The 15,436-nt window shown below is 44.5% G+C and overlaps 1 protein-coding gene across 1 annotated transcript in view; it reads right to left on the bottom strand.

Moving 5' to 3' along the window:
- The window catches only part of HTR2C (5-hydroxytryptamine receptor 2C), a 431,888-nt gene that overhangs the window by 330,029 nt on the left and 86,423 nt on the right, over positions 1-15,436 (bottom strand). Inside the window, exon 2 of the mRNA XM_075068915.1 lies at positions 5,413-5,486. Coding sequence (XP_074925016.1) covers positions 5,413-5,414 — 2 coding nt within the window. The 5' untranslated portion in view covers positions 5,415-5,486. The remainder of the gene's footprint in view (positions 1-5,412; positions 5,487-15,436) is intronic.

Below are 15,436 nucleotides of genomic sequence, written 5' to 3' on the forward strand. Positions count from 1 at the left end.
TCCCAGGCTTCCCCTCCCTGGGTTACCCTGGAAGATTACTGTACTTAAACTCCTTGAATTAAAAAACAGAGAGGACAATTCACCTTCCCCACTCCTTTTCCCTCCCACCAATTTCCTGGTGAGCTGCAGGCTCAATCCCCCTGAGCCCCCACTAGGAAAAACTTCAACAGGTCTTAAAAATAAAGCTTTATATAAAAAGAAAGAAAAAGACATAAAAATGGTCTCTGTATCAAGGTGACAATAATACAGGGTTATTGGCTCAAAAGAAAACATGAATAAACAGCCTTATTCAAAAAGAAATACAATTGAAAACATTCCAGCAAACTACACACATGTAAATACAAAAAAAAAAAACAATATAAGCCTATTGTTTTTCTATCTTTGTACTCACAACTTGGAAACAGATTAGAAAACCTGAAGGTAGAGAGATCCTCCCAGAGCCGAGAGAGCACTAGAACAGAACAAAGAACCCACTCCCAAAAATTCCCTCCCTGACCTTTGAAAAATCCAGTTTCCTGATTGGTCCTCTGGTCAGGTGTTTGGTTCCCTTTGTTAACCCTTTACAAGCAAATGAAACATTAACCCTTAGCTATCCGCTTATGACAGGGGCCCAGTGAGGCAGACCCCCACATCTGCCCTCACTCCTCGTCCCCAGCCAGCTCCAAACTGAACCCCCTTCCAGCCCCTCCTTTCTGGCCTTTGTCTCTTTCCTGGGCCAAGAGCTCTCCTGATCTCTTTGTTCACCTTTAGCCATCCCCTTGCAGGGGGGAAAGGGTCCCAGCCATTTGTTGCCAGGAGACAGAGTGTCGGCCATTTATGCACACTGGAGACTTAAGAACTGCATAGGGGAAACTGAAGCACCCGCACAGTATTCAGAGGAAACATTAAGAACAGTCCCACTTTGTCACAGTCCCCTCATGCAGACCCTTTTTATTCTGGATTTGTACGAGGAACCAAAATTCCCCCCCTTCCCTAGGCCCTCTCGGGGAAGGGCAGTTAGGAATGTGCTTCTGTGCCCTAGAAGGCAGTGAGACAGAGAGAAGGGCTCTCCTGAATTGGGGCTTATGGGAAGAAGATGTGAACTTGCATTGGGCTGCTGTACTTCTACGGACGCTTTAATAAAAGTGGTTCTTATCAAAACTCTGATGTGCTTTAACATGCCAATTCCAGTCAGCAATCCGAGAGAGCTGTATCGGAGCTCTCCAGACAGATTTTGCTCACTCATTTTTATCTAAAAAGGAGAAAGCAAATTAATCTAAAACTCCCTCTGGATTTTCCAAGGGAATATTCTTATATTTCAGTGGATACTTCTTTCTAGCAGACATTCAGGAAGTCTGTATAGTCCACAGAACAGAAACATCCAAGAGAGCCACTGCTTTACTAACGCCACGCACAATCTATATTAGGTCAAATTTCCACCACAGCAGTAATCACTGCAGTGTGCATGTCCACACTGCCCTCCTGAGGTCAGTGCTGCGCGTCCTCATCAGGAACACTTACACAGACCTAAGAAAGGCAGCTTGGGGTGTTGAGAGACTGGGGTCTCAGCTCTGCTGGCAGCTCCCTGTCAGGACCCCCCACTACTCCACAGGCTCCTGGCAGGCTCCCGCCCCCCAGAAGCATCTTGCCCCAGCTCCCAGCTGGGAGTGTGGTCCATTCTCCCCCAGCTATTGGAGTGGCTTCTGAGACCTTATCCAATCAGTGTCCTCTGCAACCTTAGCCACTTGGTTCCCAAGAACTCAGTTCTGAACTTGTCACAGAGGGTTTTTTACTGGCATACAATCGAGTTGATCAGGCTCAGGCACAGGGGCTGGATATGGAGCATACTACACATCCACAGTCCATAGTCATGAATCAGCTTAGCAGCACATTCGACGTAACACTATTGGGTAATACTTTGGGTCACACACTTTCTGACTGGGCTACTAATTTTGGTAGTCAATTCCACTTAGGTCATGAGCTGTTCACACGCTGTAGTACCTGCTAGGCCACGGGTGCAAGCTATGGCACATTGCGTACTACTCGACTATCTCTTTTCTACTAGTTACAGCTTTTATGTATTTACAAGGTTACTGTAAATTCACACTTTGTTCACTGCATTGTGTCCTTTCTCAAACTAGATCTACGCCCCAGCCCCAAAGTCCTTTCACTCAAAGATTTCATGCCTGACTATTGCCTGTATCCTTCTCCCTCTCGCTCATGTCCGCGCTGCCCCTCTGTTTCCTGGAGTGGCTGGACACTGCTACCCATCTGCCAGGTCCCTCCTCAGGACACAGTCCTTCCATGCAGCCTGCTAGTCTTCATCCCACCACCCTGAACACTGCTGCTGTTTCTCAATCGGAGCCAAAGACACTAGGGGCACCATGTGTGCGGTACCCAGTGCATTGTGTCTCCGGTTGTTCCATGCGTTTGTCTCCTCTGGGCAGGGATGTTACCTACACCCTAGGTGCCGCCAGCGCTGGGTATGTTCTCAGTGCTCCAAAAACAATAGCTAAAGTAGACACTGCTGGATTCTGTTTTCAGTTTTGGTTAAAAGGCCTTTTATCAGTATTGGTTTCTCCTTTCTGAACAGAGAACGCTGCTTCTTCCCTCACCTGCCTCGTTATCTGTTTGTCTAGGATAACAGGGCAGCATCTTTTCCGAGGGATCCGTCTGTAGCTGACTTACACCCTTTGCTATATTTTGCCACTGTGAGATCATTTTACCAGTTTCCTTCTTCAGTGCCACGTCAGGGAGCAGATACACATCTGGCTCCCCTCTCCACCTCAAGGCTCTTCTAGAGAGGGCTGAAGCGGCTGCATTGCGTGTCACACTCATTAAAAGCTGACCCATCAGCCCCTTCAGGCTGTAGTGAGAAACTTTCCCCCCTTCTGCCCTGAGAAGTGTGTGGAAAGACTGCAGAATGACTTCTCATCCTTTGCTAGAAACTCTGACTTCTGTTTTTACATTCCCAGAACTCCCGTACACAGGAGAGGATAACACGAGACAGGCCCTCTAGTCCCAGGGTATCTGGGTAACTCCACTGGTTGAACTGCTGGACAGCTTAGTTACTTGCGCAGACTATCTCTTCCCAGTGTGTCTCCCTGTAAATTGCTCTGCTGTTCTCCCCTGTCCAGCTGGCACTACATTACTTTCCCAGGAATTCCCACACCCTGCTCAGTAATACGAAATATCACCAACATTCCCTCTCCCTACACAACAGTCTTCACTTATTCTCCCACCTCAGACTCCGAGCCTTTAGCTACGGACTCACAGCCTCAGCCCTCTCCACCCATGAGAAGTGAGACAACTCCACAAGAGGAATTCACCCAAAGGTTTCCCAAATAATTCCAGGGTAGGGCTCCAGTTTGCCTCTGCCCAGGGAGATGGAGATTCACAGAAGGCCTGAGTCATCTGCACACACTTTGGGGTGCTCTGATTCCCAGGCACCACAGCATCTATGGGGCTGCACTGCCAGGGCTTCCCCTGATGACATTAGTCCCTTTGTGCGAAAGGGACTGTGGAAAAGCTAATGCAAGCTCAGGCTGGCATCCACTTAATGCATCGATGCTGGCTCATAACTATGGAGAACTTCTGTTCATATCCTCAGCTTTACACAGATCACAAGCCTGAGCTGTGAACCCAAATCACTACAGCGAGATTGGCATTTAACCAGCTGCCTTTTACAGCAGGGCTTTTAGGTTTTCTTCATTTATGTCAGCTCAGATTTCTAATTAAATATTTAATCGGAGATTTTTCTAAATTTGCCTCTTTTTAATTGAATGTTTGGATTAATTGTCTCAGAGATATTTGATGCTTCCTGACGATAAATTAACAAGGAAGTTCAAAGGGAAGATCTGACAGCAATAATTATCAAATTAATCAGTGAAGCCAGTTCCATATTTGGGGAAAAACTTCTGTTTTGATAGACTTAAGAGTGGGAAGCAAAACTTAGGAGACAGAGAAACCAAAGAAAGACAAAATGACTTTCTACCGGTGGCAATGCCCTAGATACTGGACTATAACATGCTCTAAAGGTCTGTCCTGCATCATGAGGGAGAAAGGGAAACATTTCATTTCGCTCTAGAAAGTCTCTATAGCATTTACCACCATACACAACACACTGCCTCCCAGCCCTAACGGAAAGGACCAATGTTCTAATCTGAAAAGCTAAACTGTAGCAAACAGCATTGTGGGGTTCCCTGGTCACTGCCTACCAATGATTTTCAGATCAAATGTGCTCCGTGGAGAAGTAGAAAGATGTTTCCCTTTACCTGCCAGCCCTGCCATGTTAAACTGGCACTTCAGAAGCAATCTGGGTTCTTTTCTTTTCCAGTGTCAGCAGTACATAAATGTTGTGCAAACTCAGTTAGACCATCAGTGACAGCTGTGTAACCCCACTGCCTTAACTGAGCCCTAACAGAGTTAACTGACTGAAAGGCGATACATCTTTCTACTGGGTGAAGAACACAAAGGAGCACCAGCCAACACAGTGCTAAAAACATCAGCACTTTACACGTGCACTATAAGGTGTAACTCTATCATCCAGCTGCATTAGTAGGCTCTTAACCTCTTGTGCGGACCAACCCCTAGATGAGGATACCAGCCTGGCTGTACTACCTTATTCTAGTCACGGAAGCCGCTAGAACTGCCTAGTAATACACACAGGTAGCAGAAAGTGCCATTTTCACTGCAGAACCACATTATTACAGTTGTACAAGTAACATTTTTTTTAACAAAAGCAGAGCTGAAATTAAGTAAGCCCCTGAGAGGAAAGTGAACCGATCAGCAAGCAGCAAGGCAAGGCTAAAGAGTATATTTCGTACAATAAATCCAGGGACAAAAAGTCAGGTCATTCATTTTGTCAGCACAATAGGGATTGTTAGCAACAGCATGTTGTTTTGCTTCTGAAGGGTGATGTTTTCACCAGACAACTGGACAGTTCTTTAGTTTTGCTTCAGTTTTTCCTCTGACAAATGTTACCTTAAAATTGCCACTCTCATCATTCCACTTTCCACGCTCCCCAGTGACTACATCGAACCAGCAACGGAGACTAGCTAGGTTGGCAGCCAGCAGGGAAGTTGGATATTTAGCTTATGTTTTACAGTTTTGTTGAAATCCTACGTATACAGTATGAAGGCATCTGGCTACGCACCACTGGCCCATGTAGAGATGCTTCTGGACTATGCACGATTTTATTAGCTTTCCTCGTCCCCCCCCTTCCCCTTCACATTGTTTTACACAAACTTCGCACCTTGTAATGTCTCCAGCTCTGTGCTCTTTGTACAGCACCTAGCGCCATAAAGCCCCCCTCCTGATTTGGGCCTGTGAGTGTTACAGCAATGATAATACTAACTCTAGCCACTGACGGCCTCCACCATCACTGATTCATAAACAAGCTAAAGGCACATTTGGTTTTCAGCATGTACTTACATTCCAAAGAGGAGTGTGTTGGGGTGACAGCAGGATTTGTTTGCTGAAGGGCTCAGTCTGGATTCCTCTGTTCCCTAGAAAAGCAGACATGTCCACTGTTAGACACTGCCTTGCCACAAACACTTTAGCTAGTCACTTTTTAAGACAGCACATTACAGTAGCCATAAAATTCTTTGACATCATTGTAGGAAAACTATAGCCATAGAATTTCCAGCCCTACAGTAATTAATTAGAACAGAAATTAAATGGCAAAGCACAGGGTTTTAAAATGAACACACGCCTGCTGGTTTATTCCAGGATAACAAGAGCTTTTGACACAACTGAACATAATTTTGGGGTGAGGGGGTTAGGTCTCAATCCTGAAGCCCTTATTCATGTGATTTTGTTGATTTCAATGGGACTATTCAAATAAGACCTAAAAGTTTTAATGTCAAAGGGATCCAAGACGACATATAGCTGAGCGAGCCCTCCATAAAACCACAAGGATACACTTTCTAGCTATGCATCAGTGGCACATTTACTCACTAGACCAGTGCATCAGAAGTTATTATTTGTGTCGCAATAATCCTACAGGTACCAGTCAGGTACCAGCACTCCAGTGGCACAGCGCTATGCAGAAACTGGCCTCAGCTGCTCACGGTTTAGATTATAATGAGCATGCAACACTGTAAAACCTAGAACACACCAGAGCAGCTCGACCCTTCCAAAGATACCCACACCGGACAGGAATTAGTGATAGACCTCATTCTGGGTTGAGTGAAAAATCCTCCCAGAATATCCAAAGTATCTAAATTTAAAGTGTGCATTCAAGGTGAGCATTCCCATACTGGTAAAATGGGCACAGAGTAGGTATGTGCAGTGGTAAAATACATCGACTCATCTAGATAGCTGCCTAGTTTTACATAAAAAGCACTAGCAAAGACAACACAAACTAACATTTCATACAATGACATTATTCTGCTCTATATACTAGACACTGAAATGTAAGTACAATATTTATATTCCAATTGATTTTTTTAACTATATAGTAAAAATGAGAAAGTCAGCAATTTTTCAATACTAGCATGCTGTGACACTTTTGTATTTTTATGTCTGATTTTGTAAGCAAGCAGTTTTTAAGTGAGATGAAACTCAGAGTACACAAGACAAATCAGACTCCTGAAAGGAGTACAGTGGTCTGGAAATGTTGAGAGCCACTGTGTTTTTGAGCTAGTCCCAGCAAAACATCTCAGATCACATGGCTTAACACTGCTCAGGCTTTGCTATGCAGTCCAGTACCTTGGGCAGTACGGTCTATTGTATCCAGCTTTCTCTCCATAAAAGGGTTTAATTGCTCCTCCTATTTAGCCTGAAAAAGGGGTTGTTAGCACACCCATCAGTTTTATCCAGGTCTGTGATTAATCTACAGATCAAAGACCTGCTTGAAGGAGACCATTAGCACATTTCAGCCTAACAATAGATTTGAAATTTAGGAATGTAAAATAAGCATTTTATCCATGATATGTTTAATTATTTTATCTTGATTTATTTGTCAGGGTATGGAAAGGAAAGAGGCGAAAGGCCAGAGTGAGTGTATATAATATAGAGGCTCAGGGAGTAATATTATACATGCAGAAGGAGATGGAGGGAAAAGGTACTGTGCTGGCAGTCTTGCATTGGCAATGTTTTAGCAAATGGAAAAGGTTGAAAGAAAGAGACACCCAAATTAATAACTATCTACAGAGGCATAAACTAGCTAGGGTAGCTGTCAGAGATGTGCCAGAACAAAGCAATCCTGCCCACTGATAGCAGGAGAATGCAGTAAATAGAAACACTTCAGTGAACATTGGCTGACCTTAAATTGCCATGAAGGCTCAGTACAAGAAAGCAAAATGGATCTCTTGCATCGAGGCAGAGGTGTTATTACTCTGCAATAGTTAAATAAAGGGAGACTAGAAAGTTCAATGAGGAATTATTTTTCTAAATTCTCACACAAAATGAAAAACAGAGCATGACAGAATTGGCAGGATCTCCAAGTGCCTTATATTGTTCCGCTTTAAGCTGCTGATCCAAAGCCCATTAAAGCTAATGACCCCCTGTGCACTGCAAGATAAGCAGAATTTGAGCTTTTGGAGAGCAAGAAAGAGGGCACAATTTTCTATTCTAGTCCATCCTCACAGTCTCTGAGCTCCGCGTGTGCCTCACCGGCATAGGCACATCCCCTGTTTGGAAACTCAAGTCAGCAGAGGAACGTTTGTGCCAGTTTAAACCTCAAAATGCAGGACATGGATACATGGGAAAGCTGGGTCCAGAGAAAGAACCGACAGCTGGTTAAAGACATTTACAGCTAAGAATTCCTACCAATACCTTCGCACTCAGAAAAACTATGAAATATAGAAAATAGATGAAGGAAGCTAAGAAAATTATCCATGTAAGCAGAGAAGAGATGTATCAAAATGAGAGTGTCATGAAATACTGGTCTTTACCCTGAAAGAATGTTAAAGGTCTGATCTACCAACCAACCATATCAAGGACTTGTTGAGTCAGTTTAAATCCTTGGTAAAGCTCCATTCACTTGAGGCTGCTTTCCTATCCCTAACTCATGCCACTGCACTGCAGAGGCCTGAGCAGAATGAGTGCTCCAGAAAACGATACAGATATTGTATGTGCTAAAATATTCAGGCACGAGATGTGGGGGTTAATGGAATGACCCATTTAGGGCCCAATCCTGCAAGAGTTTGCATGATTAGACCTTTACACGACACTTCCCTTGCTTTTTTGGATTATACCAGGAAAATGGTGAGGAAAACTCCCTTATCAGATTGTCGCAACAATAAGGGGGGAAGTGGAGGGACAGGAATGGAAGCCGTGAAGAGATAGTAAACGTGCTCATTTTGTTCTAGGCTCAACGTCTCTCGCCACTCGCCTCATTTTCAGATAGAACAGAATCTCTAAATATAAACAAATCCCTAAAGTAGTAGCAGCTTGTAAAATGCTAACTGCTGAGGATTACTATGAAGTATTATTTCAGGCATGATTCTTTCATAAGCTAATGTACAAATGGCACATTGTTCTCGAGCTTTTCACTGCATGGAAAAGGGTATCTAATAGCTAAAGGCTGCTTAGATCAGTGGTTCTCAATTTTTTCATTTGTGGACCCTAAGAAATTTCAAATGAAGGTGGGGACCCCTTTGGAAATCTTAGACATACTCTGCAGACCCCCAGGGCCACAGACCCCAGGTTGAGAACCACTGCCTGAGATATAGTTGGATAGTTAGAGCATGGAAGTAGAAGTCAGGACTCCTGGGCTCTGGACCTCAAGTGACCTGCAAGTCACAATCTCTTTATTTACCCATCTGCGCAATGGGGTGATGAAGGCCACGTGTCAGGAATTCCATGCTTCCCATGTTTTCTAAAGAGCATCTATGACTTTTAATTATCTGGGATTTTTGCCAGTGGGTAGCAGGTTGCAATAGCCAACAAGTGAACCTGCTTTACTGAAAGGCTTGAGAGTTTGAATCGCAGCCCTCCACAAAGCTCAGGATACGGTGGGGAGAAGGGACTCCTGCAGCTAACAGATTGTCACAATTTCCAACATTCCTCTGGGTGTTGGGGAGAAAAACAGTGTCCTTAATTGGGAGGAAGAGGGAGAGGAGAGAGACTGGTGAAGGTAGAGGTCTGATCTCAAATCCATTGAAGTCAGCGGAGGGGAGAGGGAGAGTAATCTGGGGGACACAACAGAGTGATGCTGACATCACAGGTAGGTGGGGAAGAGAGGGCTGGAGGGGGTCTGGGGAGCAAGAAAAACAGAATACGCAGAGCAAAAGCAAAATCTCAACTACACTACAGCGGGAGGGATAGCTCAGTGGTTTGAGCATTGGCCTGCTAAATCCAGGGTTATGAGTTCAATCCTTGAGGGGGACACTTAGGGATCTGGGGCAAAATCAGTACTTGGTCCTGCTAGTGAAGGCAGGGGGCTGGACTCGATGACCTTTTAAGGTCCCTTCCAGTTCTAGGAGATTGGTGTATCTCCAATTATTTATTTAGAGAAAGAGCTGTGGAGGAAGCAATGTGCCAGGGGCACGGTGGGGCTAACATACAGATCAGTCACCAATGTGCCAAGGGCAAGATACACCCAGGACCGCCCAGAGGGAGAGGCCAAGAGGGGCAATTTGCCCCAGGCCCTGCAGGGGCCCCCAAGAGAGTTTTTCAGAGCCCCTGGAGCAGGGTCTTTCACTCGCCCCGGGGGCCCTGGAGCTTCACCAGCAGGGGGTCCTTACTGTCGAAGCAGGACCCGCCGCCGAAGTGCAGCTGGATCTTCACCAGTAATTCAGCGGCGGGGGGGTCCTGCATCCCAACAGGACGAGTCTAATCAATTGAGATGAGCTATCATCAGCAGGAGAAAAAAAAAACTTTTGAAGTGATAATTAAGATGACCCATAGAAGGTGTGAGGAGAAATTAACATAGGGAAATAGATTCAATTAGTGTAATGACCCAGCCATTCCCAGTCTCTGTTAAGGCCTGAGTTAATTGTATCTAATTTGCATATTAATTCAAGTTCAGCAGTCTCTCTTTGGAGTCTGTTTATGAAGTTTTTTTGTTGCAAAATTGCCTTCAAGTCTGTCACTGAGTGGTTAGAGAGGTTGAAGTGTTGTTTTTTTTTCTCCTGCTGATGATAGCTCATCTCAATTGATTAGACTCTTCCTGTTGGGATGCATACTTCCACTTTTTCACGTTCTCTGTATGTATAAATATCTCCTGTCTGTGTGTTCCGTTCTGTGCATCCGAAGAAGTGAGCTGTAGCCCACGAAAGCTCATGCTGAAATAAATGTGTTAGTCTCTAAGGTGCCACAAGCACTCCTGTTCTTTTTCCAGACATAGTGCTCATAGCCCTGGGAAAACTGGGTTTTGTTAAAGAGCTGGCGAACTATGATTTTCAGATTTCGAAAATGATGGCAAGTTCCTTTTGGGTCAACTAGCATCTCCTGCCATTACCTTTTATTGTAATTCCTTCGTCATCCACATCTGCACAACCAAGAGGTGCTCCTGTAGCAGACGGTTGGTTACATCCTCTCACAACCTAATATGGCAACCCAAACGGGGGTGACTTTAGCAGTAACGGGTCTTATTCTTTAGATCCCTAGTTATACAAAACAGAAGAAAGAGCCTGATTCTGATCTCACACCAGTTTGACAGCAGTGTAATAAATTTGCTTATCTCAATGAAGACACTTCTGTAATGCACCAGAGTGGATGTAATCAGAATCAGGCCCAAAAAGCTTGATCCTTCACCCATTTACTTCACCAAAAGTAGGATCCAGCCTAAAGACACAAAGGAGGAAAAAGAATGTGGAAGTGCAATTGTCTGCACAGCTTCACACAATTCTGTGTGGAAGTGGTGTGAACCCCGATTCTCACCTCACTTACACCAGTTTGAGCCTGATAGAAAACTGCTGACTTCAGTGAATTTACTCGAGTCACACCACTGCTAGTGAGCTCAGAATCACTCTCCCTGCAGCTGGGGTTCTCATCTGGAAACTCTCATTTACCTTTGTCTGTTTTGTAATCCATCCCACGCCTGCCTAGTTTAATCCTCAAGTCATTCCTACCCCATATGGGTACATTAATAAAAGACTTCTTTTTTATTTTTTTACAGTTAAGCCTGATCAGACAGTTCCATGTTTATATTAGATTTTACTTTCAAACTTTAATACTCCTAAATGAATACAGATGAAGGTACCACAGAAATAGTTCTAGTAATGCATGGGTAGAAGTCACCTGGAGAAAAAGCCAGGTTTTCTAGTCCCTGAAAACTACATTTATAGAGGGCTTCTTTACATTTTCTATGATGGTCTGTTACAGTCGTCTATTGATGTACAGCAATTTTTATGCATTTGCACAATGCCTAGCACATTGGGGCCAACCTGATGGAGGCTTTTAGGTGCCTTTCAGTTAGTTGAAGGCTGCTGTCAAATCCCCCCTCATTCTTCTCTTCCGCAGACTAAATAATTCCAGTTCCCTCAGCCTCTCCTCAGAAGTTATGTGCTCCAGCCCCCTCATCATTTTTGTTGCCCTCTGCTGGACTCTTTCCAATTTTTCCACATCCTTCTTGTAGTGTGGGGCCCAAAACTGGACACAGTACTCCAGATGAGGCCTCACCAATGTCGAATAGAGGGGAATGATCACGTCCCTTGATCTGCTGGCAATGCCCCTACTTATACAGCCCAAAATGCCGTTAGCCTTCTTGGCAACAAGGGTAAACTGTTGACTCATATCCAGCTTCTTATCCACCATAAACCCTAGGTCCCTTCCCACCACCACCTTCCTATCTATATACAGGTTTGTTTCCAGCCAGGCTTTACAAGCAGCAGATCAGCGCCACCCACCCCTCTGCCTCTGGCCTCTCCCTTTCTCCTCCTCCTGTCTCATCCTCCCGGCTTCCTTCCTCCCAGCCCTTTTATAGCCCCTGGCTAATTAGGCTGGCAGCTGTTGCTAGTTGCCAGGCAGGAATATTCAGCCAGATTCCCATCTACTCCCCTTGATGGGGGCTGGCATAGCAGGGGGCTGGTTAAGCACTCCTTACCCAGCATCCTGTCACAGTGGCACTGAGGTGACAATGGACTGTTATGTTCAATACAGAAAAATCTGAAGGGACTGATTCTGGGCCTGTTGGGAGTTTTATTGGATGTACCAGCTGCGTCAGGGAGAGTTGGGTGTTGACACCTAAACATCCCAGGGGACTCTGAATGAGGGACCTACCCCTTCCCACCATTGCAACCCCTGGCCAGTGGTTAAGTCTCAAAGGCTGAGTTCTATCTTATTTCCAGAAGTTCAATTTTCACGTGCCGGTGCATGAGAGGAATTCTGACGATTCAGGTGAAGGCAGGCTAGAGCTAACAGCCCTGCAAGAAGGAATCAGAGAATGAACTCACCCCCGCTGCGGTGCACAGAACAGGCTCTAGAGATAGCCAAGCCTGTCTCCAGTCAGTCAACAATTACCTGTGCCTGCAGTTAAACTCTTCCAACTCTGCGCTGCTAATAGCTCTCTTTCTGGAATAGTGTCATGCTCTAAAGAACTTTGCTTTGGGAGCTAATAAAGAAACTGCAGTTTAACTATTTACTTGGTTTTTACATCTGGAAAGAACCTACAACAACATAAACCCACAACTTAACCGGTAATTGCCAAGAGGCCCAGTGCGGAGATGCAATCCTTCAGTTTGGCGGAGACTGTGGCTGCCCTGGAGTTAAACAGAACTGGCAACCACTGAAAGACTTGTAATGTATTATTATGTGCAATGGTCTGCACAGGAGTTAAACTAGTGAGATACAGTCTGTTGAAAACTGAAACAATCTCCCCAGACATTAGAGGGAATTACGTGTCCAGACCCCAGCCCACATAAGAATCTCTCAGCTAAGGCACATGTATGTAATGCGCCAAACTGGGATCTTGAATCTGATTGTTCTACACTCCACACAGCAAGTCGATATTATTCTTTATCTAGAATCACCTTTGCTGTCCTTGTTTTTATTCTAGGGAGGGCTGGTAGCATCTCCAGCTATTAAAGTTGCCAGACACTTCCCTTTATAGGACCCTGTTTTCAGTTGCTTATAACCTTGCCAAACTTGAACTCTTTGGAGTGAGTTCTCCATGCTGGGTGTCTGTCCCAGGCTGAATTACTATTATTTTAAACTGCGCCCAAAACAATGTAGCCATTTCCAAGAATGAGGGTCAGGGGTAAATGTGCTGTTCTGCCTTAGTGAAAAATGTCTGGTGACTGTTTGCAAAGCTCTAGCTCCTCTGGACTTTGGAGTAGGGATTTGAAGTTGGACAAAGGGGTGACCTTTGTGCCCAGGATGTGCCTGTTGCCATCTCCAAGAAAATCTGCCTAAATATGGCCACTTTACAAGCCATGGGGGTGGGAGGAGAATCATAGTTCACACATGCTCAGTAGAAACTTCTTATATTTTAGCATCTAAATTCACAGAGAACCTCCTTAACCTTAGCTCAAGGGAAATGTAGATCTGGCTATGAGAACAAGTTTCTTTTTGTTTTTACACCATTTCCTGTTTTTACTAAACCTTGTTCTTTTTACGAAATCTGCTTTGCATATGGTGAAGGTTTACTCAGCCCATCTCCAAGGAGAAAAGGCACTGCAACCTCAAAAGAGAGGAGGCCAAAGAGGATCTGGAGCTGAGAATCCCCCTCCCCACCTCTCCCATCTTGGTCAATAGGACACAGGCAAAAGAGCTCACTCCCTGTGAGGTATATTGCAAAAATGGACAGAAATACCTGAGGAGATACGGCAAGAACAAGGAAGTGAGTTTACTTATCGGTGGAGACAGGTAACAAGTAATCATACATTTAGTCTTTCCCATTCCCTCCCTCACCCCTCAGCAGTAACCACAACTCGTCTCCCACTTTTCTTCCATCTGCTCTCCCTCTATAGCCTCACCAGGACCCTCTGCCAAGTGCCAAAGCCCCTGCCCTCTCCCCCGACTGGCTTCTCAGGCATGTATATTCTGCTGTCTCTTCTCATCCACCGGTGCCACCCTCCTATAGGAACTTCTCTGGGATCCATGCTGGGTCCTTCTCACCCCAGCCCAACCTCTTGACTCAGCATGCTTCCCCGTTGCTGGTTCCCAGCCAAATGGAGACGTTCGGAGCCAGCATTGGTTGGTCACGCTGGGAGCACAGGCCAGAGGAGAGTGTACCTTGCCAGGAGTTACTCTATAGTGGAGTCCCAGCAGCCCAAATCCTTTACTCCCTAGCAACCTCTGAGTGATTCCCACAAACTCCTGGATTTGGCCAGTGAGCAGGAGAAACCCACGTGGGGGATCAGCTAATCCCTGAAGGGTCCAATGACTCCTCAGATCCCATGAAGCACTTATTACTGTAGGAGTTTGACTTTTCATCAATGTGCTTCCAATCCTCCACCTGATACGTATTCTCCACAGCTCTGAATGAGTCACACCCAGAAATATGGTATTACGCCGGAAATTGCACAAATGCAATATCCTCTCTGTAATCCCAGATCAGGATTTTCAGACAGTCATTTAGTCATGCAGTCCAGCATTTAATCTGGATTTCATTACAGTGGTACCTAAAATGTACAAATGGAGATATTTCTACTAAGGGCACCCTTTATTTTAGTTGACACTTCCTGGTTTTGTTCTTTGTCCTCAGACATACTAGCTTTTCTACTGCATGGAACTCAATTTGTGATCTATCTGCTTTAGTACTAAAAAGGATCTAAATCTTTCTATACCAGATTGCGAGTTTCTCCCTCTTTGCTGTGCTGCTAGTGCAGCATTTGTTATAAATGTGGGTTGTATTTCAATATTACCACCCGAAATATCTCCCTCCTCTTCTTGAAAGAGAGAAAATAAAATATTAGCAGGTCAAAATACCCAGAAGCAAATTTCAATACTGTGCACCAACAAAACAATAACTGGTTTTTCATCCATAACTAAGGTTGTACAATATGCTATTGAGTTTTAAAGGAACGACAGTATTTCATGATTTTCTACAAGGACCTTTTGCTCTGTGGATCTCCACCTGCCCCTCCTCTGCACCACCCTTACTCTCCACATTTTTAACCTTGTATTAGGCTTTTAAAAAAAAAAAATGTTAACAGACACAGAATTCCAATGATTCTGAAGTCACACAAAGTAATTCAAAATGGCAACCAAAGCAACAGACAACTAAGAGAACATTTTTGTTTAAAAAGCATAGGACTCAGGAATCAAGATGTCTTTGTGATTCCACTGTGATATTTCCACATGGTTTAAGAACTAAGTATATGAAATAAAGATATGACAAATGGTGAGGTACAACAGAACAGAATAAGTGACTTCATAGCCATGGTCTGTCAAGAAAGTCAATGTGCTCATTAGAGATATCAGATTCGCAACCTTTCTTAAAGCTAAGGCTCATCTCTAAACTAACATCTCAGAAGCAGCAACACATACTTGTAAAAATTATCTTCATTTTCTGTGTGTGATTTCACCCTCACTCCTGTTGTGTTATTCAGTCCATATTAACCCT

Source organism: Chelonoidis abingdonii, chromosome 8, assembly GCF_003597395.2.
Source record: "Chelonoidis abingdonii isolate Lonesome George chromosome 8, CheloAbing_2.0, whole genome shotgun sequence".
NCBI classification, from domain to species: Eukaryota; Metazoa; Chordata; order Testudines; family Testudinidae; genus Chelonoidis; species Chelonoidis abingdonii.